At 34.3% G+C, this 27,480-nt stretch overlaps 1 protein-coding gene across 4 annotated transcripts in view; it reads left to right on the top strand.

Moving 5' to 3' along the window:
- Positions 1-27,480, top strand: part of ex (FERM domain containing expanded) — a 154,564-nt gene that overhangs the window by 120,584 nt on the left and 6,500 nt on the right. For all 4 annotated transcript variants that reach the window (XM_089099862.1, XM_089099867.1, XM_089099871.1 and 1 more), the window contains 5 exons: positions 10,806-10,965; positions 15,827-16,009; positions 18,666-18,918; positions 21,760-21,907; positions 23,597-23,778. In XM_089099862.1, coding sequence (XP_088955988.1) covers positions 10,806-10,965; positions 15,827-16,009; positions 18,666-18,918; positions 21,760-21,907; positions 23,597-23,778 — 926 coding nt within the window. The remainder of the gene's footprint in view (positions 1-10,805; positions 10,966-15,826; positions 16,010-18,665; positions 18,919-21,759; positions 21,908-23,596; positions 23,779-27,480) is intronic.

Raw genomic sequence — 27,480 nt, 5'->3', positions numbered from 1 at the left:
TTCGACAACCTGTACCATCAATTGCAACAACACCAATACGGGCAATTAAAGCAAAGGCCATTGCTAAATTGTCTGAAGTAATCAAAATCCAACAACGTGTCAAAAATGAAAATGAAGAGCAAAGACACGGGTGGTTATAACATATGTGAAAACGATAATTAGAGCGTGTTAAAAATGAAAGTGAGGGAGTCAAAAATGAAAATGAAGAGCAGCAAGTCAATGAAAATCATCCTGGACAGCGAGATTCAAAACGTGTAAAAATTGAAAATGTTAGCGATAATGATTGGGTTTGGGATTTTGACATGGATAAGGTCATCAATGCCTACCATACCTTTGTTAGAAAAACAAAGGTTCGGCGATATATATTTCATAATGACGAAAAATAAGCCGAGGTTTAGCGAGGAAAACAATTTGATAATGATAGCCATGATGATTGGGTTCTAGATTTTGACATTGATAAGGTCGTCAATAACTACCATACTTTTCAAAATCAAAAATAAGGACTGGATAAATCGTTGGAAGAAAAAAAAAAGTTTTTGCCCCACCACCTGAACAATTATAAGAAACAAAGGTTCGGCGATATGTCTTTCATAATGACAAAAGACAAGCCAAGGCAAAAGAAGTTTTTGTCCCACCACCTGAACAATTAAAAGAAACAAAGGTGGTCGTCAATACCTTCCACACCTTGTAAAATCAAAACCCTGGACTAGATAATTCGTTTGAAGAAACAGAGGTTTATGTCTCACCCTCTTAACAATTAAAAGAAACAAAGGTTCGGCGATATGTCTTTCATAATGACAAAAGACAAGCCGAGGCAAAATAAGGTCCAATAAAAAAAAATTAATTTTATAAAGGCAAAAAAGACTCAAATTGTCTGCTTTTAGAAGACAAGCGACAGTGAGAATATCTATATAGAAGCCTGCCGCGTGCCCCATACCTTTGTTAAAAAAACAAAGGTTCGGCGATATGTATTTCATAATGACGAAACATAAGCTGAGGTGTAACGAACCAAACCAATTAAAAATGATAGTGATGATGACTGAGGTTTGAATTTGACATGGATACGGTCATCAACACCTACCATACTTTTGAAAATAAAAAATATGGACTGGATAAATCGTTAGAAGAAAAAGAAGTTTTTGTCCCACCACCTGAAAAGATAAAAGAAACAAAGGTTCGGCGATATGTCTTTCAGAATGATAAAAGACAAGCCAAGGTAATTGAAGAAGTTTTTGTCTCACCACCTGAAAAATTAAAAGAAACAGGTGGTCGTCAAGGCCTTCCATACCTTGTAAAATCAAATACCTGGAATAGATAAATCGTCGGAAGAAAAATGAGTTTTTGTCCCACCACCTGAACAATTGAAAGAAACGATGGTTGGGCGATATGTCTTTCATAATGACATAAGACAAGCCGAGGCAAAAGTAAAAAAAAAAAACTTGCTAAAAAATGTTTGCAGCAGTAACTAGAAGACAAGCGACAGTGATAATCTATATATAGAAGCCTGCCGCGTGCCGAGTACTTGGGCCCGGCGGCAAAGGCGCCGTGCTCCTGGTATATATACATCTGTATATATATATATATATATATATATATATATATATATATATATATATATATATATATATATATAATATATATATATATATATATATACAACTATATACTATCTTTATGTGAACATTATAAGCAATATTAATGAAGAGCAGCGAGTCAATCAACATCAACCTGGACAGCGAGAATGAAAACGTGTCAAAATTGAAAATGATAGCGAAGATGATTGGGTTTGGGATTTTGACGTGGATAAGGTCGTCAATGTATCAACCTTTGTTAAAACACAAAGGTTCGGCGACATATCTATGATAATGACAAAAGACAAGCCGAGGCAAAAGAAGAAGGTTTTGTCCCACCGTCTGAACAATTAAAAGAAACAAAAGTTCGGTGATAAGCCTGCCTTCATAATGACAAAAGAACAAGCCGAGGCAAAAGTTAAAGGTCCAATAAAAAAAAAGTAATTTTACAAAGGTACTACTTCTAATTTAAGGTCCATTTGGACATCATGACATCACGCGAAGGCTCAAATTATCTGCTTTTAGAGGATAAGTGATAGTAATAATATCTATATAGAAGCCTGCCGCGTGCGCCATACCTTTGTTAAAAAAGCGGAGGTTCGCTGATATGTATTTCATAATGACGAATCATAAGCTGAGGTATAACGAACTAAATCAATTGTAAATGATAGTGATGATGATTGGGTTTTGCATCTTGACGTGGATAAGGTCATCAATACCTACCATGCTTATGAAAATCAAATATGGATTGGATAAATCGCTGGAAGGAAAATAAGTTTTTGTCCCACCACCTAAACAATTAAAAGAAACCAAGGTTTGGCGATATGTCTGTCGTAATGACGAAAGACAAGCCAATGCAAAAGAAGAATTTTTTTTTCCCGCCACCTGAACAGTTAAAAGAAACGAAGGTGGTCGTCAATGCCTTCCATACCCTGTAAAATCACAAACCTGGACTAGATAAATCTTTGGAAGAAAAATAAGTTTTTGTCGCACCGCCTGAACAATTAAAAGAAAGGTTCGGCGATATGTCATATATATATATATATATATATATATATATATATATATATATATATATATATATATATATATATATATATATCGTCGTTTTTTCAAAACGTATTTTGAATTTTTACTATGGGCTATAGTTTGTTCTTTACTAGGTTTGTCTACCGTGTTGCAGCTATCGCTGCAACCACGATTGGTGGTGTTTTCTTGGATCCCTCAATTATGACATCACTTTAGCAAAGCGAGGCACAAAATGGAGCGATACATTGGTTCGCTAATCAACCATTTGAAAGATAGATGTCTAATAGCTGAGGACAAACTTGAGAAACTTGAGTAAATTTGGAATTTGAATTGCAATCATTTAGGATCAGACAGTTTTCACAGAACCGTAATAGTAGCCTGCAGGGACGTACGCAGGGGGGGGGATTCTTCCACCCCCTCACCCGAAATCTCACGATTTTTTTTTTTTTCGTAATTTTCTGATACTTCTCATACATTTTCTGAATTTTCTGATACATGAGTGGGTATTTGTCTGGACCCCAGGCTTTTATCTCGAACAAATATCCACTCGCCAAGTAGGTTCACTGTGTCGCCCACTCCTTGAACTTAGTATTGACGGATTCGAGCAATATTTCTGATATCAAGCACTGTATGATGGTTATTCGTGAAACAGTTAATTTCTTTCAATTCAGTGCCAAGCGAAGCGCTGTCTTAAAGACCTACACTGAAGTCAATCTGAAAGGAGTGTGCGAAACTCGATGGGTCGAAAGACACGATGCAATACAAATATCAAAGCAGTTAGATGTTCCGATCTTTAAGGCCCTAAAAGACAGAGACAAATGGAGACTCCGTGGCGTCGTCAAAAGCCAGAAGTCTGCTCAATAACATCCTTAGCTTGTACTATATAGTGACCCTTATTGTGATGGATTTTTTTTCTGGGGTACACACTTTTTTTGTCTAAGCTGCTGCAGTCAGAAAACATCAATATGGCTATGTACATTTAGTGTGTCGAAAGTGTGACAGAAAGATTTCAAGATACACGAAATAAGGCGGAGGAGAATTTCGGTCAGCTGTTTTTGGAAGTCACGTGCATGTGCCAAGAACCGGAAATCACCATTGCCATGCCGCGAAAGAAAAATGTCGTCAACATCCCATATGATGTCCCTGCAGAAAAGCACATAGAATTTTACTATCGAGTTTCCCTTTTCATCCCAGTCGTGGACCAACTCTTACAATCACTCGAATCTTGATTCACAAAGCACAGTTATTCTGAAAGGCCTCAGCGGAATCATTCCGTCTTTTGTCGTAAAAGAGCCTATTGGTGATGTTAAAGAACTGATCGCCTCAGATCTAACAAGCTCGGAGTCCACTGTGAAGGCTGAGCTTCAACTGCGGCGGGCTAAGTAGCTCTCTCGGGCTAACAGCTGGCGGGGCTGAAAGTAGCTCTCTGTCTTTTACCAAAGACAGCACTGCAGAGCCTGGCTGAGTGTGAGCGAGGCATATTTCCCAACGTCCATACGTTACTCCGCATTTTCTATGTGATTCTCATTTCTGCAGCATGTGTTGAGAGGTCATTTTCTTCAATGAAAAGGCTAAAAACCTATCTCCGCAGCCGAATGGATGAAGGCCGACTAAATGGCTTGGGACTTGAATGTCCATCGAGATGCTTCTGTATCAGTGGATAAGATTCTAAAAAAGTATGCTCTTAGCTCTGCTCGTTGGTTGCAATTTGCAATATAGGGTGAGTTTCTATTTCTTGATATGTGCTTTAGGTTTTGTAGATGTTACGTAATATAATGTGCCTTTTATCTTCTGTTTTAAAGGATTTGCCCTCCCTCCCTAAACAAATTCCTGCGTACGTGCCTGGTAGCCCGTCACAACTGCCAACTAATTTTGAACGAATGTCGCGCTGTTCAGTTTTTTGTGAGCATACAGTTGTGTTATCACCAACACAAGTAATAAAAGCACCGTCTGAAGGTGAAATCAGCTCGAGTAAATTCTGAATAGGAAAGAGAATTTTCACTTTTGAGATTCGAACACTTACAGTCAAACGCCAGATAGCATCTCTCCAGCAGACATGCTTGATAAATTATCCCCCTTTAAATTTAAAAGTTTCGTCGATAATCAATTAGCCAGTTATAATTTAGGAGCAGTTGTGTACCAGCCCCCCCCCTCCCCTGAAGGTTTTTTGAGATATTATTTTTGTATTTTCTTTGAAAAATACTTTTTTTCTAGTGTTTTCGTAAAAAAAAAATCACTAAAAGAATGAATAACCCCTCTAGGTTTTGAAAAATACACTTTGCCCCCCCCCCCGTCTCCTGCTACTTTTTCATGAAGTGACCTTCGTGGTTAGGACCAAAGGTGTTATTTTTGAGATTTGATCATTTTGAGGCGTAAGTGGAACAATTAGTGATTTTTTAGTGAGTGGAAAATAGTGATTTTCAAAACAAGATATTTGACTTAGTTTGATAATTGTTGTCTTTCCTTCTCCTCACAATAATATCTGATGCTTCTATTTCACTGATTACAAAACTCAAAAGCTGCTATTTTCAAATAGTCTATCTATTTTTCTCCTTCAAGAATTCTATTATTCTATATTTTGAATTCTCTAATGTGGTAATTCTTCTGGGCGTGGTTTTTGAACACTAAACCACCAATTAAAACAGCTGCATATACCGTCTATGAAACAAAAATAATCACAACATCTCTCCAACAATGTTGGGGGGAAGGCTTCCGTTGTAACATCAGTAGGCTCCTCTGGGGGTCTATTCCACGAGCTTTTAATGCAAGCTATACAACCATCTTCCGAAAAAAAAAGTGTGTAAAATATATGGGGGTCCATTTTATTTGCAGCAAATAGAGAAAAGACCCCTAAAACTAGTAATAGAATTAATATTGCTATAATTACCAATAGGATTTTTAATTCATGTATCTTTTCTCGAATGACAAAGTCACAGCCTAATACGTAAGAATTTTCAGGGGTTGGTGACTCATAGCAGTTTGTCTTATTTCTGCAGCAGGTTTCAGGAAAACGCTGCTGAAAAGCAGCATTAAATTGTCGAAGATCAACTGTTTTTCCGTCGTAATTGCTTATACCGCAACATTTAAACTGAATATGGATTAAGTCCAGCACTGTTTGATTTGAAATTCCGTCATGCTGACGAATCAGCTCTTTAGTATAGCTTCTTGAAAAGTTTTTTATGATTGGCAAAAAGGCAAAGTCAATTATTAATATCGAAGAAATAAATATTACTGTAAGAATTAATATATTGCCAAAAATCGCATGCAAGGCAGGAAATCCAAAGGATGCAGCGAGAAATAATAGTAAATGAATAAAAATAGCGATTATTAAAAGTTTGTGCCCAAGTGTTTCAAGCACAAAGTTTTGGGAGGTCGGATTTGGCTTCAAAAAGACTGCTATTAAAATATATATTAAATCCAAGACAAAGTGAATCAAAATGCTCAAAAGTACTTTTATATCCAACATTCTCTTTAGTTATGACGTTATCATGTATGCATCAAATGACATTATCTTTCTGATCTATTTAAATTTCAAAAATATTTTTAGTCTTTTGTATCTATAGAAGATTCAAATAAACGTCTGTATTCTAAATACAACAACGAAATTTATGCAATTTGTTTATTTTATTTGTTAAGTTCATATATCTTTTAAAAGGACAAGACAGCTCTCAGGAATGTTTTTTTTTTTATGCTTTTATCCCCAAATGTATACAGAACAATTCCTTTTTCTTGCTACCAGGAAAAATTACCGACTTGAAATGAAAATGATGGGTAGTTGTTATCTTATTGGGGGCTCACTTTTATGTCATGATTACTCACGCTTTTATTTTTAACCTTTACTAACTTGAATTTTTCCAGCAAGCAGAAAAATAAACTACATTTTAGTTTTTGGATATTTTGAGATAACCCTGGGATCCTTTTTGGCAAATCTAGTTATAACTTGTTTTACTTCATGCTCGGAAACTTTACTCAAGAATCATCAGTATAAATATTAAATAGTAGCAAAAATTTCTATACTCTGCATTAAAGATTTTTGGGACGCATCAGTCGCACACCTTTCTTCGTGGCTCCGCCTTGACAAATTGATAAATTTTTAGCGCACTACGATGGGGTTATGGGGGACCTATTGCTGTGACGTATTGGTAACTTCCCTTTCCGCGCGCTGTGATGTGTCTCATTTCTGAGCCAAATTTTTGCTACTGTCTAATATTTATACTGTGCAAGAATCTTTCAAGACCTTTGACTGCAAGACTAGAAAAAAGGTATATCGATATCGCTAATGATTCTTGAATTAACCCCACCTACTCTCCTCCAAAATACGCAGTCATAGTGCATAAGCCCTGGTAAGAATGGATATTACATTTTTGAACCTTGTTTTTTATCATAGAATACTATGATAATTGAAGTACCGGATGATTGAAGTACTACATTATATACCGGAAGTTTCAAGGTGAAACTTCAGGGGCATCATGAAAGCGATGTTCAACTGACCAAAAGGCAATATGCATATGCTAATACCGCTATTAGTACTGCTGCTACTTCTGCTACTACTACTGCTAATACAACACTAACACTGCAACTACTTTTACTACCACCGAAACTACAGTGATAGTACGAGTGCTATTAAGTGCTATTATGTATCGATAATACGAGTACTCGTAGTACTATTAAGGTTACGTCCATGAAGGAATAATTTGAGAGAATATTGATGGTAAATTCGACCTAACAAAAGACACTATGTGGATTTAGATTGTCAAAATAGCGTATCTAAAGAACAATTCCTTTTTCTTGCTACCAGGAAAAATTACCAATGTGATGCAGGAAACTACTGTGATAATAGTACTGTTAAGGCAACGTCTATGAAGGTAAAATTTGAAAGAATATTGATGGTAAATTCGAATTAACAAAAGACACTATATGCATTTAGATTGTCAAAATAGCGCATCTTAAGAATTGACTTGTGTATTAAGTTGGAACAATCAGAAAATACTTAAAGGGGAAGATCAATTGACCAAAATACAATATTTGCATACTACTACTAATACTACTGCTACTGCAAAATTTACTAGTTCTACTACTACTATTACGATTGCTCCAATAACTACTTCTATCGCAACTACTTGTAAGGTTAAGAGCATTAAGATGAAAATTTTTAGAACTATATGAATATACAGGTTATCAAAAGAACAAATCGACAATAGCATAGCAATGGCTAATTGTATTAAGTTGAGTAATTATACTACTGCTTTGACTACTAATACAACTTTACCTAAGGGTATGAAGCTCAAATTTTCAGAGAACATTTCTTAAAATTTCTATTGTACGAATCACAACCTGTTATCCGTATGCAGGTTGTCAAAAGGGCATATCAGGAATATCTTAAGAACATTTTCATGTGTGAAACTAAAACTTGCAACGCTTATTCTGGGGGATGTTGAACTAACCAAAAGACAATATTTACATCATAATACTACTGCTCCTACTCCTGCAACTACTACTACTGCTACTATTATTATTACTGCTACTTCTACTACTGCTACTAAAGCTAAGGCTACTACTATTAACTCTACTCCCACTAATACTACTATGACTACTGGTGCTACTACTACTACTAATAAACCTAAGGGTATTAAGGCAAAATTTTGGGCAATATTGTAACTGTATTAAAATGAATTGAACCACATTATGCCCATATAGGTTGTCAAGAGGACGCATCAGCAATGCTTCAGGACTGGTTGATGGTATTAAGTTAAAAATTTCATCATGTGTTTAAGGGGATGTTGAAAAAAAAGATGTTATATGCATACTGCTACTACTGCTACAACAACTATTGCTACTACACAGGCTAAGGGTATTAAGGTGAAGCTTTCAAGGAATATTTAGGTGGATGCTGAACTAAATCAAAACGAACCATGATCATGTAAATTGTCAATAGGGTGACAAAGCAACATCATAATAACGGCTTACATAATTTAAACAATTCAGGGCAAGTTGTGACATATTTTGAACTAGCCAGAAGACACTATGTGTATGTTCTGGCCTTGGGAAGGTATAGGGGTTTTGAGCCCTACTCATGTTAATTTCTCCTCGTTTTGAGTTTGACTCGGTTATTTATTGTAATTTCTGTTCGTTTTGGGTTTGATTTATTTATCGATGCTGATTTATGGTAGTTTTACGCTTGGTAAGCTATTTGGTTTTATTTTTGCTCATGTTTGGTTTACTTTTCTTTGAAAAACTTATCTTGTGTAAAAAATTTTTTTAATTAATTCATGTAAAACCATACTAAATGTGTAATGGTGTTCACAAGTGTTTTTATATTCATTTTTTTTTTTTTTTGTTATCACGACAAAGTATGTGCATCAAATGGAATTATCTTATTGGCATGTTTGATTTCAAAAATATTTCCATTATTGTTTATTTAAAAAAGATTAAATTAAACATGTGTATTTAAAAATCTCAAGATTTGCGTAATTAGTTTATTTATCTATTTTGTTAATTTATTCATTACAAGAATAAGGGCAAAAACAATGTAAAACTCACAGCAAAAAAAGAAAAAAGTGATATATATATATATATATATATATATATATATATATATATATATATATATATATATATGTATATAACATTTTTTTACGTTAGAGAGACATTCAAAAAAATGCTTGGGTGTATGAATCTAAAAAAAAAACCTTTTGTTTTCCCAAGATAACTTTTTTTTTTACAGTGAAAAGAGTAAAGAGTGAAAGTAAAAGAAATTAAAAAAGGAAAAGATAAAAAGGTGAAAGCTGAAAAGAATAATTGCCTAATAGACATCTGATGTTACCTGACCCCTGATGCACTTTTTTTTGGCGGAATTAAAATAAACCATTGTAATTTTTCAATTATCCAGAATTTTTGTGACTTTAAGTCCGTCTAAAAAAAAAAAAACAAAAAAAAAACAGACTCTTCAAATGAAAGTAAAAAGTGTTATTAAAACTTAAAACGAACTGAAATTATTCCATATATTAGGATAACGACCCCCTTCTTAAACCCCATACCGCTAAAGTTTGACTTTTTGTCCCAAATCTTTAAGAATGACTACTCAAACACAAGAGCCGTTGGATTGGACCGAAAAGAGTTTTCAACGCGTAAAGTGTTGAGCTTCAAAGTGTAAACTTTAGCGTGGCGTGGCGCGACCTGCGCCCCGCGTTGGGAATCACGGCTTTAGCGTTAAATGTTCTCTGCTATACTGAATCTAATGGTATGATTTTTATCAAGAACACTTGTCTTTTTGCCCCCCTCCCTTTTTTTGAAAATCAGGCAAATGTTTTTGGCTCGTAGCTTTCGATAGGGAATTTTAAACTTGATGTTTTTTTTATATTTGGAATCAGCATAAAAAAGTCAACTGTTATAAAAAAATCATTTTTTAAAAGTTTTGGTTGCTTTTAGCATGAATCGCTCCTTACTTACTGTTCGTTACCAAGAACTGTTTGATCAAGAAACTTGACTTGACTATATTGAATAAAAAACACACAAATAAGAACTCAATTCCAGGGAATGATCAATGATCACCAGTGTGTTAATCGTTTTATTTCAAAATGCATTTTAATTTATTAGGAAAATTTAATAATGCAATTCTTTATGTTAAATTCAATAATGTAAATACCTTATTTTATCTAGTGAGCATTGTTTTTACGCAGTAAACATGGTTTTCCGCAAAACGATAAAAATATATCAAAACGCACATACAACTTAAATTACTGGGCACTACTTACAGCGTGCAAATATTGGCATAATACCTATATTGATCGGTCTCATGGTATATAAACAAACGAAACAAAAATATGGATAAGTTAGTTTTTCAATATATAATTGAAATGAATAAAACTTAAAAATGACTAAGTTTACGAACTTCATTGTTCGTAAACTTAGCATAATACCTATAAATATTGGCATAATACCTATATTGATCGGTTTCATGGTATATAAACAAACGAAACAAAAATGTGGATAAGTTAGTTTTTCAATATATAATTGAAATGAATAAAACTTAAAAATGACTAAGTTTACGAACTTCATTATGATAGATTTCATTTTTGGTATATTAGCTTAGTTATAATTAATAATAAGTAAAATAACCTGAACTCAAAACTTAGCGGACACCTTTAGATTGGTTTCTTAAGTGCTCAAACCTTTCTAATTTCGATCCCTACGTCTTCTTTTCAGTTTGGCTGGAAGTTATGAGCCAATTGGGGAAGCACGAAGGGCCGCTCTGAGGGCCAGGACGGGTCTTATTCATCGAGTTCACTCTGAGGATAGTATCTTGAGCTGTGACAATAATGACTCGTTATTTGTTGTGCCACCTCCTCCCCCTTACAGGAAGTCTGTAAGTTACTTCGTCACATTTATTAGTTGTTATTATTTCTTAGCTGTTACTTATTATTATATCTTGATTTAAATGGAGATTCCGTGCGTGATTGATTTGTACCAAAAACCAGGGAAGCGTGTAAATGTTAAAGAACCAGTTTGTGTTTTAGAAAAATCATAAAGTATGTAAATAGCTAGTTAACTTATTTGCCTCTTTCACAAAAGTACAAATATAAAGGTTGATAAATTGCATATTTGATAAGAAATGTAATGAACTATAATTAGTTTCAAGATAGGAAAATGTTGAAAAGGTTTGTGTAACTGTCTTTGCATTTAAATAGTTCGATATATGGATAGCTCAAAATTGATTGCCCATTGTTGCCAATTTCAGTCAAGAAATCCTTTTTCTGCCTTCAAATTTCTTTTTGTAATTACTTTTTACCGTTGAATATAACCTGGCAAATCGTTACCACTTCTGATTCAGCTTCAAATGGCCGGGCAGCAGCAGCAATTACAGCAATTTGAAAGTATACATATAACTGGACACCTAGATTTGAAAAAAATAACTTATGTTATTTAGTTTGTTGATGTTTTTTTCTCTTTTTCCCTCTTTTTTATTCTATTCGTTTCTAAACTTTATTATTGTGGCTGATTTCTTTTTCATACTTGCTTTATATGTAGCCGCAGCAAATAAACTAAGTACATACGAGTATTTAAAAAAAAATTTCGCTGTTGCTTATTTAAAAAAGAGTCAAATAAAAATCGATATTTTACACCATCAAAATCTTTGCAAAAAAAAGTGAATCACAAAATGTTCAAAACGATTTTTAATTTAGCATGTTCTAACAAAAGATTTTCATTTAGTATTTCATCTGAATAGTTTGAGAATGTGCTAAACCGAGATGGAGTTGCAGGGAAAGATATAGAGGAAAATGGGAAAGTTTCTGATACCTTGGATGTGAAGGAAGATTTGTTTTGTATAGAAGAATTAGCGACAGTACTAAAAGGATTAAAAAATATTAAGTGCTGATAATGTGGTAAATGGGTTTCTTAAATATGGTTGCTCTGAGGTTAGAAATAAATTACCGAAGGTTATGAACATGGTTTTTGAAAAAGGGGAAGTACCTAACAATTTTAGGAAAACCTTAATCAAACCACTGTATAAGAAAGGTGATAAGAGTGAGTGTGATAATTATCGAGGCATTAGTCTGGTCTCTGTAGGTAGCAAATTACTTATTAATATGATACTTGTTAGATTGAGAGATGCTGTTGACAAAGTTTTAAGAGAAGAACCGTGCGTTTTCAGAAAAGGTAGAGGATGCGTCGACCGAATTTTCACTCTTAGGTTAATAATTGAGAAGTGCCTGAGTTGTCAAACACCTTTGGTCTTCTGTTTTATAGATTATGAGTAAGTGTTCGATCCTGTTGATAGAAGAGCTTTAGCAAAGGTCTTATCCTTGTATGTTGTAGCAGACAAATACATTAAAGTGATTAGTGCTATGTACGAGAATAACACTACTGCGATTAAGGTAGGAAATGAGGTTAGCATCCGGTTTTGTATTAACTCAGTAGTTATACAGGGTTGTGTTCTATCCCCCTTTGTATCGATCATTTTGATGGACCTTATCTTAAGGAGCACAGTAAAGGTAATGGGAGATCACGGAATCAAATGGGGAGAAAAAACACTCCTGGAATTAGATTATGCATCCTAGATGAAAGTATGAGCAAAATGAATGCACTTTTGGAGGTTTTGCGAGTTCAAGGTGCTAGAATAGGTTTGAAAATTAATGTTAAGAAGATTAGGTCACTAAGGCTAGGAATAAGTGAAGATGAAAAGGCTACGCTGGGTAACGAAAAGATTGATCATGTAGGCAGCTTCACTTACCTTGGTAGTATTATTATTAAAGACGGTGGGAGCAGTGAAGATGTTAAAAGTAGAATAGCCAAGGCTCAGAATGTTTTTTCACAGTAAAAAAAAAGTTTGAAAGAATATGAGGAAAAGTCTTCGAACCTATATTAGAATATTAGAAGCTACAGTGATGAAAGTGGTCAAATATAGGGCCGTTTTTTAGCACAAAGATATTACATCTAATATATTTAATCTTTATTCAAAGATTATCGTTTTTTCAATTCATCTTTGTTCTAAGATCTTACAGCTAAATGATGTTAGCAAGAAGTGTGAAAGACGTCATCTTTCTACCATATAGAAAATTAATAAGAGAACTTTGAGAATATACTCATTATTGTTCTCAGACCGCTGACCCGAGCAGAATGAAGGAAAATGTTTGCATAAAAACGACAAAAGATGTAAGATCTTAGTTCGACGATTTCACTTTTAAGCGTTTTCTGACAAAAGATGTAAGATTTTAGCACATTGATGAGTGAAAAAACAGCCCTTATGGTTCTGAAGCATGGGCGCTACGAAAAGCGGAAGAAGATTTATTAGATGTTTCCCCCATCTAACTGACCGTATTTCAAACAGTAGGCTGTACGAAAAATGTGGTTCAATCCCACTTTCTAGGGCTATAATGAAAGAAAGGTTGAGATAGCTAGGGCACGTTGTGTGGATTTGAAGGATGACAGATTGCGGAAGATTGTCCTTTTTGCCCTATCGTCTAGGGCTAACGGAAAGCAGGTCGTCCTCGTCTCGGGTGGAAGGACGTTATAAAGAAAGATTTAAAGGAATTGGGAACTTCCTGGGAGGGTGTAAAAAGGGAGGCTTTGAATAGATTGGCATGGAGGAGGAGCGCACGTAGCTGTGTTATCCTCGAGTGGCTTGGTGCTGCGGTGAGTTGTTACTAATATTTATAGTAGTAAAAACTATACCAAGTGAATTTAATGCTCAAAAGTATTTTTATGTTCGTCATTTTATTTTTTTATCACGATGCAGTGTATGCTTCCACCGAAATTGTGTTATTGCTATCTTTAATCAAATTTAGTTATTTTAAAAATTATATAAAACTGTCGAGTGTGCCTGACTGTCAATTTAATAACGTCTGATTGTCTGTTTAACATTTTTGGCATTGAAAATAATTTCTGAGGAAATTATTTCTGGAAAGATATCCCAGGAATAATTTCTGTCTGGAATTTACTCCTGAGTATAGTTGGTACAAGTTCCTGCATCCCGTTAAATAGGAGTCCCTCGCACTCATTGAGCAATGCTCATCCAACGAGGACAATTTCTTCGTAGATTTTAAACTTGATCGTCTTAAATCCTCTAAAGGATTTAGTAATCCCTTTGCTCTGTCATAAGCGGCATTTACATGCGATTCTAGCTAAAAATCCAAGTAGGAAAACCTAGAACTGTTTGCTAGTGTCAGCCAATATAAGTACAAACAGGGCTGCAAATCCCACTTCTTAATCTATTTTTGGTATGATTTTCTGAAATTAGTTGAGTTCTAGAACCAACTTTAGGTCTGCATCTACCCTCACACCTTGTGCAATTTCATATTACTATAAATGATATTATTTTTATCTTCTTTTTTTATTAATGTTTTATTATTACTATGAATTATAAATTCATAGTAATAAAATATATATAAGTCTATTATAGATAAGTCTGCTATAAATAAATATTTATCATAAAAGTATGTCTGTTATTTCGTCTACTGAATTTACAGCTAAATTATGCAAAATAGGAGTATGCTAATCAGTGGAAGATAGAAACGGGAAACTGTATAGAAAACAATATATTATTCCATTCAAAAAACTATACTTTAGAAGACAAAAAAGGATAGAGCCCAATAATGGCTCTGTTACTTTCAAAAGGCTCGTAGTACTTCTTCAAAATCAAATTTGAATGCCTTAAGGTTTTAAGCAAATTTAGATTCTTCTCCAAGAGAAAATGTAAGAAATATCATAATTCTGGTTCGGTGAATGGATAGATTTGAGAGTAATGAATCCAATGATATAACTATCTTGTCCTTTTGGTGCAAGTTACAGTTGCATGTGGGTCGCAAAATTGCTTGTCTTAGAGGGAACACGTACCTTAAAATTGGAGCAAATTCCATAGAACCGACTCGTTGTAGAAGAAATTAGTCTATTTCGGAGGGAAAGATAGGAGGCTACATAGACCTCATGAAAATTAGGTACTGAAAATTCAGAAATGTTCTAATAGTAATTGCATGGCGAGGCAACTTATGTGTGGTTGCAAACAATAGACAGTCCTAAAATTTTGGTACAGTAAGAACAACAAAGAATATGTTTTTTTTATCACTTGAGAAATAACTAAAAATAACGAATCAGAAGATTGTAAGATAGACTGACCTCAAAATATGGTGAACAGAGGCATCAGCAAATGCTCATTAAAAAAAATACATCTGTAAAAGAATTTCTCTACCATTACCACGTAATCTAACCGGTTGGATAAGGAGCACCCAAAACTCTGCTGGGCTAGAACATACACAATTCGTCTTCTTAGGGTTGTACAGAATGTCATGACCAGCAGGATAACTCACAAATCTTTGTTAATATACTAATTGTAGTGGTACAAGTAATCAACGCAGCAAGGTCATCAGCATAACTTAAAATTTAAGTGGATCAAGATACATTTTGGATAAAGGTAATTCGCCCCTCCTGTAGACCCCGTCCTACCCTTTCTCCTCCTTAATATTTACCACTTGTAGATTATGGTTAAATCAGATGTCCTCTGTTGTACCTAATGCATCAGTTTAGGCATCAATGTAAATATAGTAATAGAGAAAAATTGACGTGAATTGTATTATTAATTCTTTTTTGGCTGAAATTGGATTGAACATGTTTATAAGCACCTGTGTTAAACTCAGGTTCAACACGGGTTTTGGAAAATGTGCGTTCCTCTTGCAGCTAATTCCTAATGCAGTTTAATTATGAAGCTATGACGTAGTATTTCTTATTTGTAGAGTGCGCCTAGTACTGCAAACTTGCCTCAGCTTGTCCCACCTCCTGATGGATTTAAACAACAAAAGTTTACGACTGGCTTATCTCATCAGAGAAGTAACTTGAGCATTCACAAAGTACAAACTGTCCAAAAATTGCCCTCTCTAAAACAGGAAGAGGTTAAAGTACAACAGAGAACTTGCACAGTAAGCATGCGTTTTATCTTTTTCACATAGAAGTACTCAGAGCCGTTCCTACCAGGTGAGGGGTGGTAAATGGGGCAGTTGCTCTGAGTGCCATAGCTTGAGAGTCATGGCTGGGAAATTGTCAACTTTTTAATTCAATTTTTCGCTTTGATTCGGTTGTTTTTGCTCATATTTGAGTTAGGAGGGGGCGCTTGGTGATTAATAAGTCAAAAAAAAAATTTATTTGATTTTTTTGCCCAGGATCATCAAACATATAAAAAAATTTATGGACTAAATTGATAACCTTTTGGAAAGAAAGGCCTGAGACTAAGGATAGATAATATTTATAAACAGAGTTTTTGTATATGCCGGAAAAGTGCGCCCGTAGTTCGAAAACTTGTTTTTTATGTAGGTGTTACTGTGGATGCCCGAAATCTGGTTGATGTCGACATTCACCGGTGAATATACGAAATTTCTTTTTCTCTGCTTGAATTCTATTAGCTATGCGAATCAGCTTTTTCTGTCTTATGCAAGCTTTGACGGTAAAAGTTTAAGCTAGGCTAGGTTAAATTTGGTTATATATCTCAGAAGTGAGTTAAAACCCTAACCTAACCTGTCACCATCAAACCATGTCACCTTGCATATAATTGAAAAAGTTGACTGGCAGCGCTGATGAAATCCAAGGAGAAAAAAAAATGTTTGTTTTTTTACCGTCATTTACCGGTACATGACGGTGAATGTCGGTACATTTAACAGTGAATGTCGACATTCACGGTAACATAGCCGCCAACAAATATTAGTCCCTCTCGGATACTGATGCTAAAAAGCTCAATAACGATTGACTGCTGAAGCGGTAATAGTTAGTACCTTGAGGGAGGATATCTATTTTCAATTCTTCTCAGATGTTGTTCACATTCCCCCTCCCCCTTAGGCCCTGGTACCCTCATTCTGCTTCAACCAAAATCCTAATTTTTACTCTAATAAAAATTTCCACGGAAAAATAGAACTTTTCTCCTACATGTATGATACTTTAAATAATTGGAGCTCCACCCCCTTCTTCCCCAGTTTTACCATTCATTATGTAAAGTTTATATTATTTATTTTGAACTTCCTATTTGCTTAGTGTATTTTATACAAAATTTCTTTAAAACTTTTGTCTTCTACATTACCAAAGGAAAATTCATAAATCATTCCAACATTTTCCCTCTTCCTTGTTATTCATCCCACTTTCCTTGTTTACCCTTCTTTGGGGTTTTATTAACCCGTTTATTCTTTTTTTATAAATTTGATTAGTTTTAATTGTTTTTGATCTTTTTAACATATGTACATATGTTTCTGGTTTTTTTTTATACCAATCCTGTCATATATTTGATTCTGAAATGCAAATTCGGCCCATCTGGACTTGTAATGTTTATTTTTTGCAAACAAGTCTTATTTTATGTGCAAAATTTTTATTCTTAGTTCTTTTACTGTATATATTTATATTGGCCATATTTTGTTAATTTTGTTTTTAACTGCCTTGGCTGCCAATTCTTGAAAATGTAGGGGGAAGCTTTTTTGTGTTTTTAATGAAGATGCGAAAATATATTCTTCAAAATCTGGAGGAAATCTGGAGAAACTTGGATTTTCTTCTTTAGTGAAAACCAGATTTAGTGGGAATCCCCTCTCCCCATTTGGGGCCACTAACTTTAGCGCTCAAATTGTATAAACTTCTCGTGAAGCTGTGAACGGTAAAAGATTGCTGTCCAGATGAATTTCCTTTATTTTTTTTAAAGATAAGCCGTTGGGCTAAGTGAATTCAGAAATTATTTTAATTCTTGTTTCTTTCGCTATATTAATTTATGTTGCCCGTATTTTGTATGTGATATATTTTTCCTTTTTTTTAATCTACCTTGGCTAGGGGCGCCATTTTGCGAAAGTCTCGGAGTGAAAAAGTTTTTCAAGGAGGGGGTGGGGGGTACTTCTTTGTTGCTTTTTATGAAACCAAATATAGGGGGAATCCTCCTTCCCCCATTTGGTGACTATAACACTCAAATCGCTCAAGCTTCTCATATAAGGCTATTTAGGATAAAAATTAGCTTTCCAGACAACCTTTCTTTGTTTTTAAACATAAGCAGTTGGTCTTGGTGAATTCAGAGATACTATTGTGTATGGAATATTAAAAAAAAAGTTTTATCGCGACTGTTAACCCTATAAAAAAAAGTTGTAACGTGGTTGTATCAGTAAGTGAAGTAACTGATGAAGAGTGCTTTTCAGCATTACAAAGGCTGCTTATTCGACCCAACATAACTTCCCCAGGTGTGACCTGTTATAAATAACAACGAATTCATATCTAACCGTGTGCTTTTGTAAATGAATTGAGTAGCTAAGTCATCACACGTGTTCTTGTAAATGGCTGGACAGAACAATACCCAATCAGTAATAATATAAAGTCAGATATCTTACCAATCGTTGTTTTTTCAGGGCTACCGAATGGAAGTAAACCTAGTATTTCAACAGGTCATGTCGTAGTCGTATAAAAGTTCTTTTAATAGTCGTTCGTTCTATATAATTCGTTGTAAATATAAATCGTTATATCGTTTTATAATTGTCTTGTAATTGTTGACGGCATTGTTGAGCCAAATTACAGATGGCTTTACTGCAGCGTACTGAATTTTATTCTTGAATTTTGTTATAGCTCCCCCATTCACATCGTAAGTCATCAGCCAAACCGGATCTGAATAATCGACTAAGCGCTTCGTCTCTCGACTTTAAAACAATTATTGAACAGACGAAGACTAAAGATCTCCCTTTATTAAATGCCCTCTGCAACGACCCATCTCTGCAATTCCCTAGGAAAGACTTCCTCGGCCTTGCTTCGAAATCTGTGCCAGGGCTCATTAATGATATAGAGGGTACTAAACGAGGTTCCACTGATGTGTTGAGACATGGTGAGTAGATTTTTTCTTTTTAACTTTCATTTTAAGGCTTGCAGCATTGCTTTCTATTGTGGGCATTCGTGGGTCTCAATAATGAGTGAGCGAGGAGGGTATAGAAACAGTTAAGTGCACTTGTATTGGTATGTCAAATCTAATGTTGGAAATAATATAAAAACGTTTTCTGTAACTAATTGAAAAGACCATATTGAATATGATCTATTGTACTGTTTCCAGAAAATAAGGTGTAGAATTCTCCTCTGGAAATAGTGATAAGGAACCCTCTCTGTCTAAAAAAAATTAGGGATTAGTGGCTTTAAAATGTACTTTTTTTCTTGGACCCCCTCAAACTCTCTGATCTTCCTCCCCCCTCCCTTTAAGGGTTCATTGAACAAATTTTAGGTCTCTACTTAGTGGGTAACTATGAATAAGTAAATTTTTTTTTCAACACGTAGTTTAAGTTTCTGATTGATGTTCCCTTAAAAAACAAACAAACAAAAAAAACAAAACAAAAAAACGCTAGAACATTTGCTGTGGTTTTACTAGTGGCCCAATAACGTGCACTGAGTATATATATTTATGTGTATTGGATTCTTATGAGGAGGAAAATCAAGTTAATAATGATAACGATTCATTTATAATTCACTAATACAGTAATATAAACAGCGGACTACAATAGAGAAAAAAAATTAAGTATAATTTTTTTTTTTTGCCCTTTTAAAAAAATTGTCTCACCCAAAGGTTTTTAAACTTTAAAATCATGTGTATTTTTAGTGGTTTGATATTATCATATGAACCCGTATTAAATACCCTTGAGCTTGGTTACTTTTAAATGGTGGTACCTATGGGAAAAAATTTCCTTCCAAAAGCTGTGAAACTTTGTTGTTTTTATTTGTTTAAAATGTAAATACGTAAATATGATCAGGGCCGCCACGTATGGGTGGGAGGGGACGCCCCCACCCAATGTTTTCGGTCACTCGGTTAAAAAAATGTCGATAAAACGTTTTGTTCGGTTCAATAGAGACCACGAGAATACTGACATCTACAGAAATACTGTCATATAAAGAAATTTTGAACTTGGTCGGTAAACGCAGCAGTTTTACCGACTCCTGCCGTAATTTTACAGATGGTGCCACGATTTTCTATTTTGTTAAATGGACAGCATTAAAAAAGTGACATGATATGTACCAAAATCTACATCTCGGTCTGTAAATGCATTTTTTACCGACTCCTGCAGTCATTTTACGTGTTGTGTTCGAAACGGACATTATACTAATTATTGACAAAAAACAGTAAAAATGACCAGCCAGTCAGTAAAATTTCTGACTTCCTTCCCCCCCCCCCCCTCCAAACATTTTGGCTAGTAACGACACTGAATATGATATCAAATAGTATTTTTCTGTGGTAAGACCCGAGATGTCTTAGTAATGCTTAAAGAACATACATATATGATAGTAAAATAAAAAAAAGTGATCATAAAAGAATCTATCTATAAAAATTGAATATCTTGACAATATTTCCAGTTCTTACCTGCCAAGCATGAAAGAAGCATCTAAAGAAACCTAAAATCAATCAGGACAAATATGAAGCTTTCTATTGGAACTACTCAATCTTTGCTAATAATAAAAAGGCACTAGATATTGTAACTTCATTTCAAATTAACCCTTAAACAACTGTCTATATTGTTCCAGTACCTTACTAGAAAAAAATAAAAAAAACAAAAATAAATAAAAAAACATCAATGCTACCCCTGCAAAATAGTGATTTTCCTTGTTGCTTAGGGTTGGGGATGGGGCTACAAGTTTCCTCTATGAGGCCTTCGGCAATGGTAATTCCAATGGTTTACTTTTCATTTCGATCCGGTGGTGTTTTCGAGGGTTTTGCAGGTATTTTTTGAAGTTCTCACAAATTTGTTTTCAAAATATCATTATAAGAGATTTCTTAGGGGACTCCAACCCTCTAAGCCCCCCATTTTAAGATCTTAAAAAGTTTAGGCAAGGGTTTCACGCTAATCTTGGTGAATTAATCCGTTAATTATTAAACTATTAAAATTATAACTATTAATATAGATAACTATTAAAATTACCACAATACCAAGTTTCCTGTATTATTTCGGACACTTCTTCTTTTGTAAAAAAAAATTTAGGGGACTTCAACCCTTTAAGCTTCCTAAACTGTAGCATAGCTGACACTGTTGCACGTGACAATACATTTTTAATCATTTCGCAATTATTTAAAATAATATAAGTCCACGCTATGTTCATTTTTTTTTTTTTTTTTTTTTTTTTTTTTTTTTTTTAGGAAATTGATTGAGTAGCTATTTAGCGATTTATTAGAACAAAGAACTCGACCATTAAAGGTCAAGGAACTGATAGAAATACTAGACTTAGAGACAGGATTAATGGACTTTTAATGAGGAATTTGACTGTCGTCGCTGTATGTTCGAAATTATGTTCATTAGAAAAAAGTAAGGGGATTTATCTAAGAGAAAAGGGGATTTTAATTTCTTTCTAAAACTTCCATTTGCTCATTAGTAAAGCACGTATAAAATATACGGATTAGACAGAAATATTCATTAGAAAGAAACAAGGGAATTTATCAAAGAGCAAAGCCCATTTTAGTGCCTTTCTAAAACTTCCATGTGCTCATTAGTAAAGTACCTATAAAATATACGTATTAGATAGAAATATTCATTAGAAAGAAACAAGGGAATTTATCAAAGAATAATGCTGATTTAGTACCTTTCTAGAACTTTTACTTATTCATTAGTGCGCCTACAATAACTAGGGACAAGGAAATGCTTGTATTTTCCCCCCGTTTCTTATTTGTAATTCATAGTTATGTTTCTTTTTCTAGGAGATACCTTGCCAAAAGCCACATCTGCTTCGAAAACGGATACACTACCTAAGTCTTCGATTCAGAATCAGCCACTACCCCCCATTCCAGGGCAGTCACGACCCATACCAAAGCCAGTTCTTGTTGTGAAGCAAACTACTCCATCAAGGTAATTAATATTCTAAGTTTGCAGTACTTTTGTGTGGAGCTGTGGTGAACCTTTGTCTATTAAATCTTTTTCTCTTTCTCCCCTTTCTATTTCCTGTTCTAGTAATGCTACTGCTGATAATGACAACTCGTCGTAACACCAAGTACCATCCTAAGGCCATACTTAGCTGCCCACAGAAAAATGATGGGAAAATTGGGAAGGGCTAATCGAAATGACCGCAAAATTGACGGGGTAATCTGGAATGGCTAAAAAAATGAACAAAAATGGACCTTAGACGCATTCAGTGATACTATCAGATTAGTTCAGAATTGATCTCGGTATTATTATTGGCAATTGTAAAATTTTTAATAATGTTTAAACCTTTCCAAAATAACGAGAAGAAAATCCATTTTCTTTCAAAAAAGTTTGATATTTATATTTTTATATTTAATTTTTTTGTGGCTATGTCTTTTCAATATGATTTTATATTTTTATATTTATGTTTTTTTCCTATGATTTTTAATGTTTCATATTTTTATATTTTACGTTTAAAAATTTTCTTAGGTCACATTCTCTTTAACATCTAACTTTCCCCTAAGACAATGGTATGGATCCCCCTCTTTGAAGTTGTGATTGAATGTTTCAGTAGACAAACTTAAAAGATTATTTTACAATAAAGATTAACTAAAGCTTCATATGGAATTTTTTGGTAATATAGTCCCAACCCCCTTTTTAAATAGAAAAGAAAAGCTGAGGTCTATTTTTTTCTCCGGGCTAATTTTTATTAATGCAAAAAAAAAAAAAAAATCAAAACTTTATATATTGTAATCACCTCAGTTATTTAGAAAGAAGTTTAACACTTAAGTTTAGTTTGGTAATCAGTAAAACTTTATTTTCAAATTCCGAAAAAAGAATGTTCATATGATATATTTCACACAAACATTTTAGGTTAAGTATGAATATTTAACAAGTTTTGTAGTTACTGTCTAATTGAACGAAAGTAGTTTTAACATCAATTAAGGTGGTGCAAAACTTGTGGTTTAGGATTGACGGTTGCTGAACTCCACATTTTTTTTTTTTTTTTTTCCAATGAAAATATTGAAATTTCTCTAGACCATGAAGTTAATGTGGGTGAGTGTTCGGTTCACTTCTATTAAAAAAAACATTGTTCCATATTAAAGCAGACAACTCCCTCGTCCTAGGGGCAAAGGCTCGAAAAAGGAATTCTATTAATGCATAGACAAATGCTGAGAAAACTTTTTATTGCTTTATAACCTCAAATGAGAAGCCCTCTGAGCTATCTACTACTGCTCTTGCTCTGCTACCTGTAGGGGCAGGCAATGTTCTAATTTATTCGCTTTATGGTCCATTTGGGCTGTAAAAAATCTACATAGCTTTTCCCAAAGTTTTACCTTAGGAAGGGGTTCACTTGATCCTCTCCCAGAAATATTGAAAATTAAATAAAATTAATCAACCATTCAAAACTTTATGGTCAAACGGTAAAAAAAGGGTACACTTTCTTTGCCATCCCCCTCGCAGAACCAAAATCCCGGGTGTAGCCTTGGTTATGCCCCACTGTAATTTCTTGCTTATCCTATTAAAAAGGCGATTCCATCCTAAACGAATGAGTTCAACTCCCTGTCGGGGTAAAGACTTTAACGATAGCTTCATTACTACATAGAAAAACATTGAACAAACTTCTCATTGCAGCCTAACCTCAAATGAGAAGCCCTTTGACCCGGCCACAACTCCTCTTCCTCCCTTACCTGTGGAGGCAGCTTCGGAGCAGCAGAATTTCAGCAAGCAACTCTTTGCAAAAGCTGTCAACCGACATTCATACGCTGTGTCGCCAGGAAAAAATAAACAACCCACCACTGGCCTATATGCTATTAGTAAGTATTCAATAACCTATACTAAATATTTTTACCCAGCTTTGTATCTGAGCCTCTGTTTCTGACTCTCGAGTCTTGTCTTAATATAAGAAAGATCTTTAGTTTTGGAAACAATTCACTTTTGGGCAATTACAGGAATAAGGTAAATAGCCCTAATAATGCTAAGTAGAAGACTGTTGTATTTTTTTTATTATTATTATTTCTAATCTTAGTATTAAAATAATAATCAGTTACATATTTGGAATGGCTATCAGCTAGGGAGGAGAAAAGGGGTGTGGTCTTTTCTAATTTTCCTCTACGTTCCTATACGTCTTGTACGGTCTTGTCTAATCGTCTTATACGTAAGACAGAGAAAGGAGGAGAAAAGGGGTGTGGTCTTTTCTAATCGTCTTATGCGTAAGACGGAGAAAAGGGGTGTGGTCTTTTCTTATCTAATCGTCCTCTACGTTCTTATACGTCTTGTACGGTCTCGTCTAATCGTCTTATACGTAAGACGGAGAAAGGAGGAGAAAAGAATGTGTGTCTTTTCTAATCTAATCGTCCTGTACGTTCTCATACGTCTTGTACGGTCTCGTCTAATCGTCTTATACGTAAGACGGAGAAAGGAGGAGAAAAGGGGTGTGGTCTTTTCTAATCTAATCGTCCTCTACGTTCTTATACGTCTTGTACGGTCTCGTCTAATCGTCTTATACGTAAAATCAACTCTCAGGGGCATCACCAGAAGTTTGTCACTACTACCTTGATCCTTTGATAGTAGTGCTTGCAAGCTTCTGTGGTCAAATAAAGAGACAGAAAAAGATTTTTAGGATTATATTATCATTGAAAAAAAGGGATTTTTTAAGCATATATTCAATATTTCTGAGACCACGGTGTCTTTCCATTTATAAATAAGATGAGATTAAATGATAAATGACAAGGTAAAAGCTGTAAATTCTAGTTTTTCTGTTGATAAAGGCTTCTGGATGTCAAGCCAAAATATTAGGGCTTTTTGTAGTATATACATATATTTGTTCCATTGTCTTAATTACAAGTCTTGTTCGTTATTTATACATTGTCATTTCTTTGTTTTGCAAATATTTTTGATGTCTTGACTGAGGAGTTGTTTTGAAGAATTTACTGAAAAAGATATTGCAGAGAAAAGTCAAACGTTAGATTTAAAATCAGAATTTTATTCTGGTGTTCACTGAGTGAATATTGACAAGTTAGTGCCATAAAAAGTCAAGATTTCAGGAATATTTTTTGGGCATTCTAAGCATTAATACCAATTTTTCCCTTCGAAGGTACTTATCATGTCTCAGTTGTCATTTTCCTAAGACAAAAGTCAAGAAGTAAATAGACTTCAAATACATTTTTTCGAAAGAATAGTTTATCAATATTGTTTAATGGTCTATAGTATAAGATCAAATCAGTTTAAAAATAATAATGCAATAAATAGTAATTAAACAAAAACGATAATAATAAAAAAAAAATTAATTAATAAAAATGTCAAAGAAATAATAAAAGAGTTAGGAAAAACAACAACAACGAACATCCAGAGTAGCAAGTGCCATTTCATGGTCAACGCATTAAGATATAGAAAAAATATCAAACAACAACAATCATGTTCTAAATATAAAATTCATGAAAATTAAACAAGTTTATTTAAAACAAATGTTGGCGAATCTAACATTGGATTCCCCTTTTCATGCTTGATAAATCAGTTCGTTATGTTTTTAGCAAAGTCAACCCCTGACCATAGGTTTGCTTTGGACACGAGTTAAGGTAATGCCGGAGGGAGGGAGATCAAAAGTTTTATTTTGTCTAATGTATATGTTGTATCAATACTTCTGAAATATTTACGGAACTAATTTAATCTGTGTTTGTTTCACATAAAGAACGTAAATAACGAGCTCGATAGCCTAGATTTGATAAAATTTGATCTTTGAATGCAGGTAAAAATATGAGGAAATTACAGTTAATACTAGGCAGGAAAAAATTGGAATAATATGCCTTGTATGATATACCCTCTCAATTAGGTTTGGCGGATTATTACTGCCAAGAAAATTTGACCAAAATTTCACTGAGAGAAAATACGAGCTTTAAATAGTAAGACGAAATAAAAATGGAGTGGAACAGACTGAAAGAACCAAGAAAATAAAATGAAAATTTGAATAGGTCCTAAAATCTGTAATGGAAACTAAAAAAACAAAAGAATTGCCAAAACTGAACTGCCTCTGTGAAAGTACCCGCGAATATGTGTTAAAGTATTTTTATTTTGAGCATTTCACCTCGAATCATTTTTTTTAATTCGAAATTTTAAGGGAATTTTATATTAGGTGTGAATTGATTTGCATGAAGATTTTTTTCCCTGGACAACATCTGAATTTTAAATTGAGGGTTTAGGTGCTGCTAATAAACTATTTGACATTTTTAGCTAAATTTGGTGGACAAGTTTCGAATACCGTAATTATATTGTTTTTTTTAGCTAAATTTGTTAGTTTGAAAGTATTAACAACTTTTCATGTTTTAATGCTTGCTTTATTTTTGAAAGCAATCTTTTCAAACAGTTCGTGGTAACGAACTGTAAGTAAGGAGCGACCCGGCTCAATGGTAACCGAAACTCTAGAAAACGGGTTTTTGATACCAATAGATATATCAAAAGAATCAGATTTTAATCTGATTTCAAATATATAACTTTCATCAAGTTTAGTGCTACTCATCAAAAGTTACGCACATAAGAAAATTTGGCTGATTTTCAAAAAAAGGGGGAAATACCCTTTAAAAATTATAGAACCTTAATGAAAATCACACCATCATATTCAGCGTATCAGAGAACCCTACTGTAGAGGTTTCAAGCTCCTATCTACAAAAATGTGGAATTTTCCATTTTTTGCCAGAAGAAAGATCACGGGTGCGTGTTCATTTGTTTTTTGTTTTTTTTCCCAGGGGTGATCGTATCGACCCAGTTGTCCTAGAATATCGTGAGAGGGCTCATTGGAATGGAAATTAAAAGTTCTTGTGCCCTTTTTAAGTGACCAGAAAAAATGGAGGGCAACTAGGCCCCCTCCCACGCTTATTTTTTTCTCAAAGTCACCCGATCAAAATTTTGAGATAGTCATTTTGTTCAGTATGGTCGAAAATATGATAAATATGTCTTTTAGGATGACTTAATCCTCCGAAGTACCCAGAGGGAGGGCTAAAAGTTATGAACTTTGCCCAATCTTAGCATATAGTATTGGTTATTCGGAAGTATACAGAAGTTTTCAGGAGGTTTTTTTTCTGGTTGGGGGAGGGACGGGTGGGTCGGGGGTTATGTTGGAGGATCTGTTCATGAAGGAAGTTTTCATGGGGGAAGGGAAATTGCCATGGAGGGGGCGCCGGAGTTGCCAGCATTATTTATTGGTTATTGGGAAGTATACAACCATTTTCAGGAAGGATTTTTTCTGGAGGGGGGGGGGGCTAGAGGAGGGGGTTACTCTGGAGAATATGTCCGTAGAGGATGTTTCTTTGGGGGAAGGGACATGTCAATGAAGGGGGCGCCGGATTTCCAAGCATTATTTAAAAAACGAGCAGAAATTAAATAAAAAAAACAAGTTTTTTCAACTGAAATGTAAGAAGGAATATTAGAACTTAAAACGAACAGAAATTATAACGTATGTGAGGGGTTCTCCCCCAAGTCAATACCTCGCTCTTTACGCTACAGTTTTTTTTAGTGCTTTCAAA

This window comes from Artemia sp. Qi Xiang Cuo, chromosome 2, assembly GCF_049724085.1.
Source record: "Artemia sp. Qi Xiang Cuo chromosome 2, ASM4972408v1, whole genome shotgun sequence".
NCBI lineage: Eukaryota > Metazoa > Arthropoda > Branchiopoda > Anostraca > Artemiidae > Artemia > Artemia sp. Qi Xiang Cuo.
The sequence above is the reverse complement of the archived record's forward strand: the minus strand, read 5'-3'. Positions and strand labels throughout refer to the sequence as shown.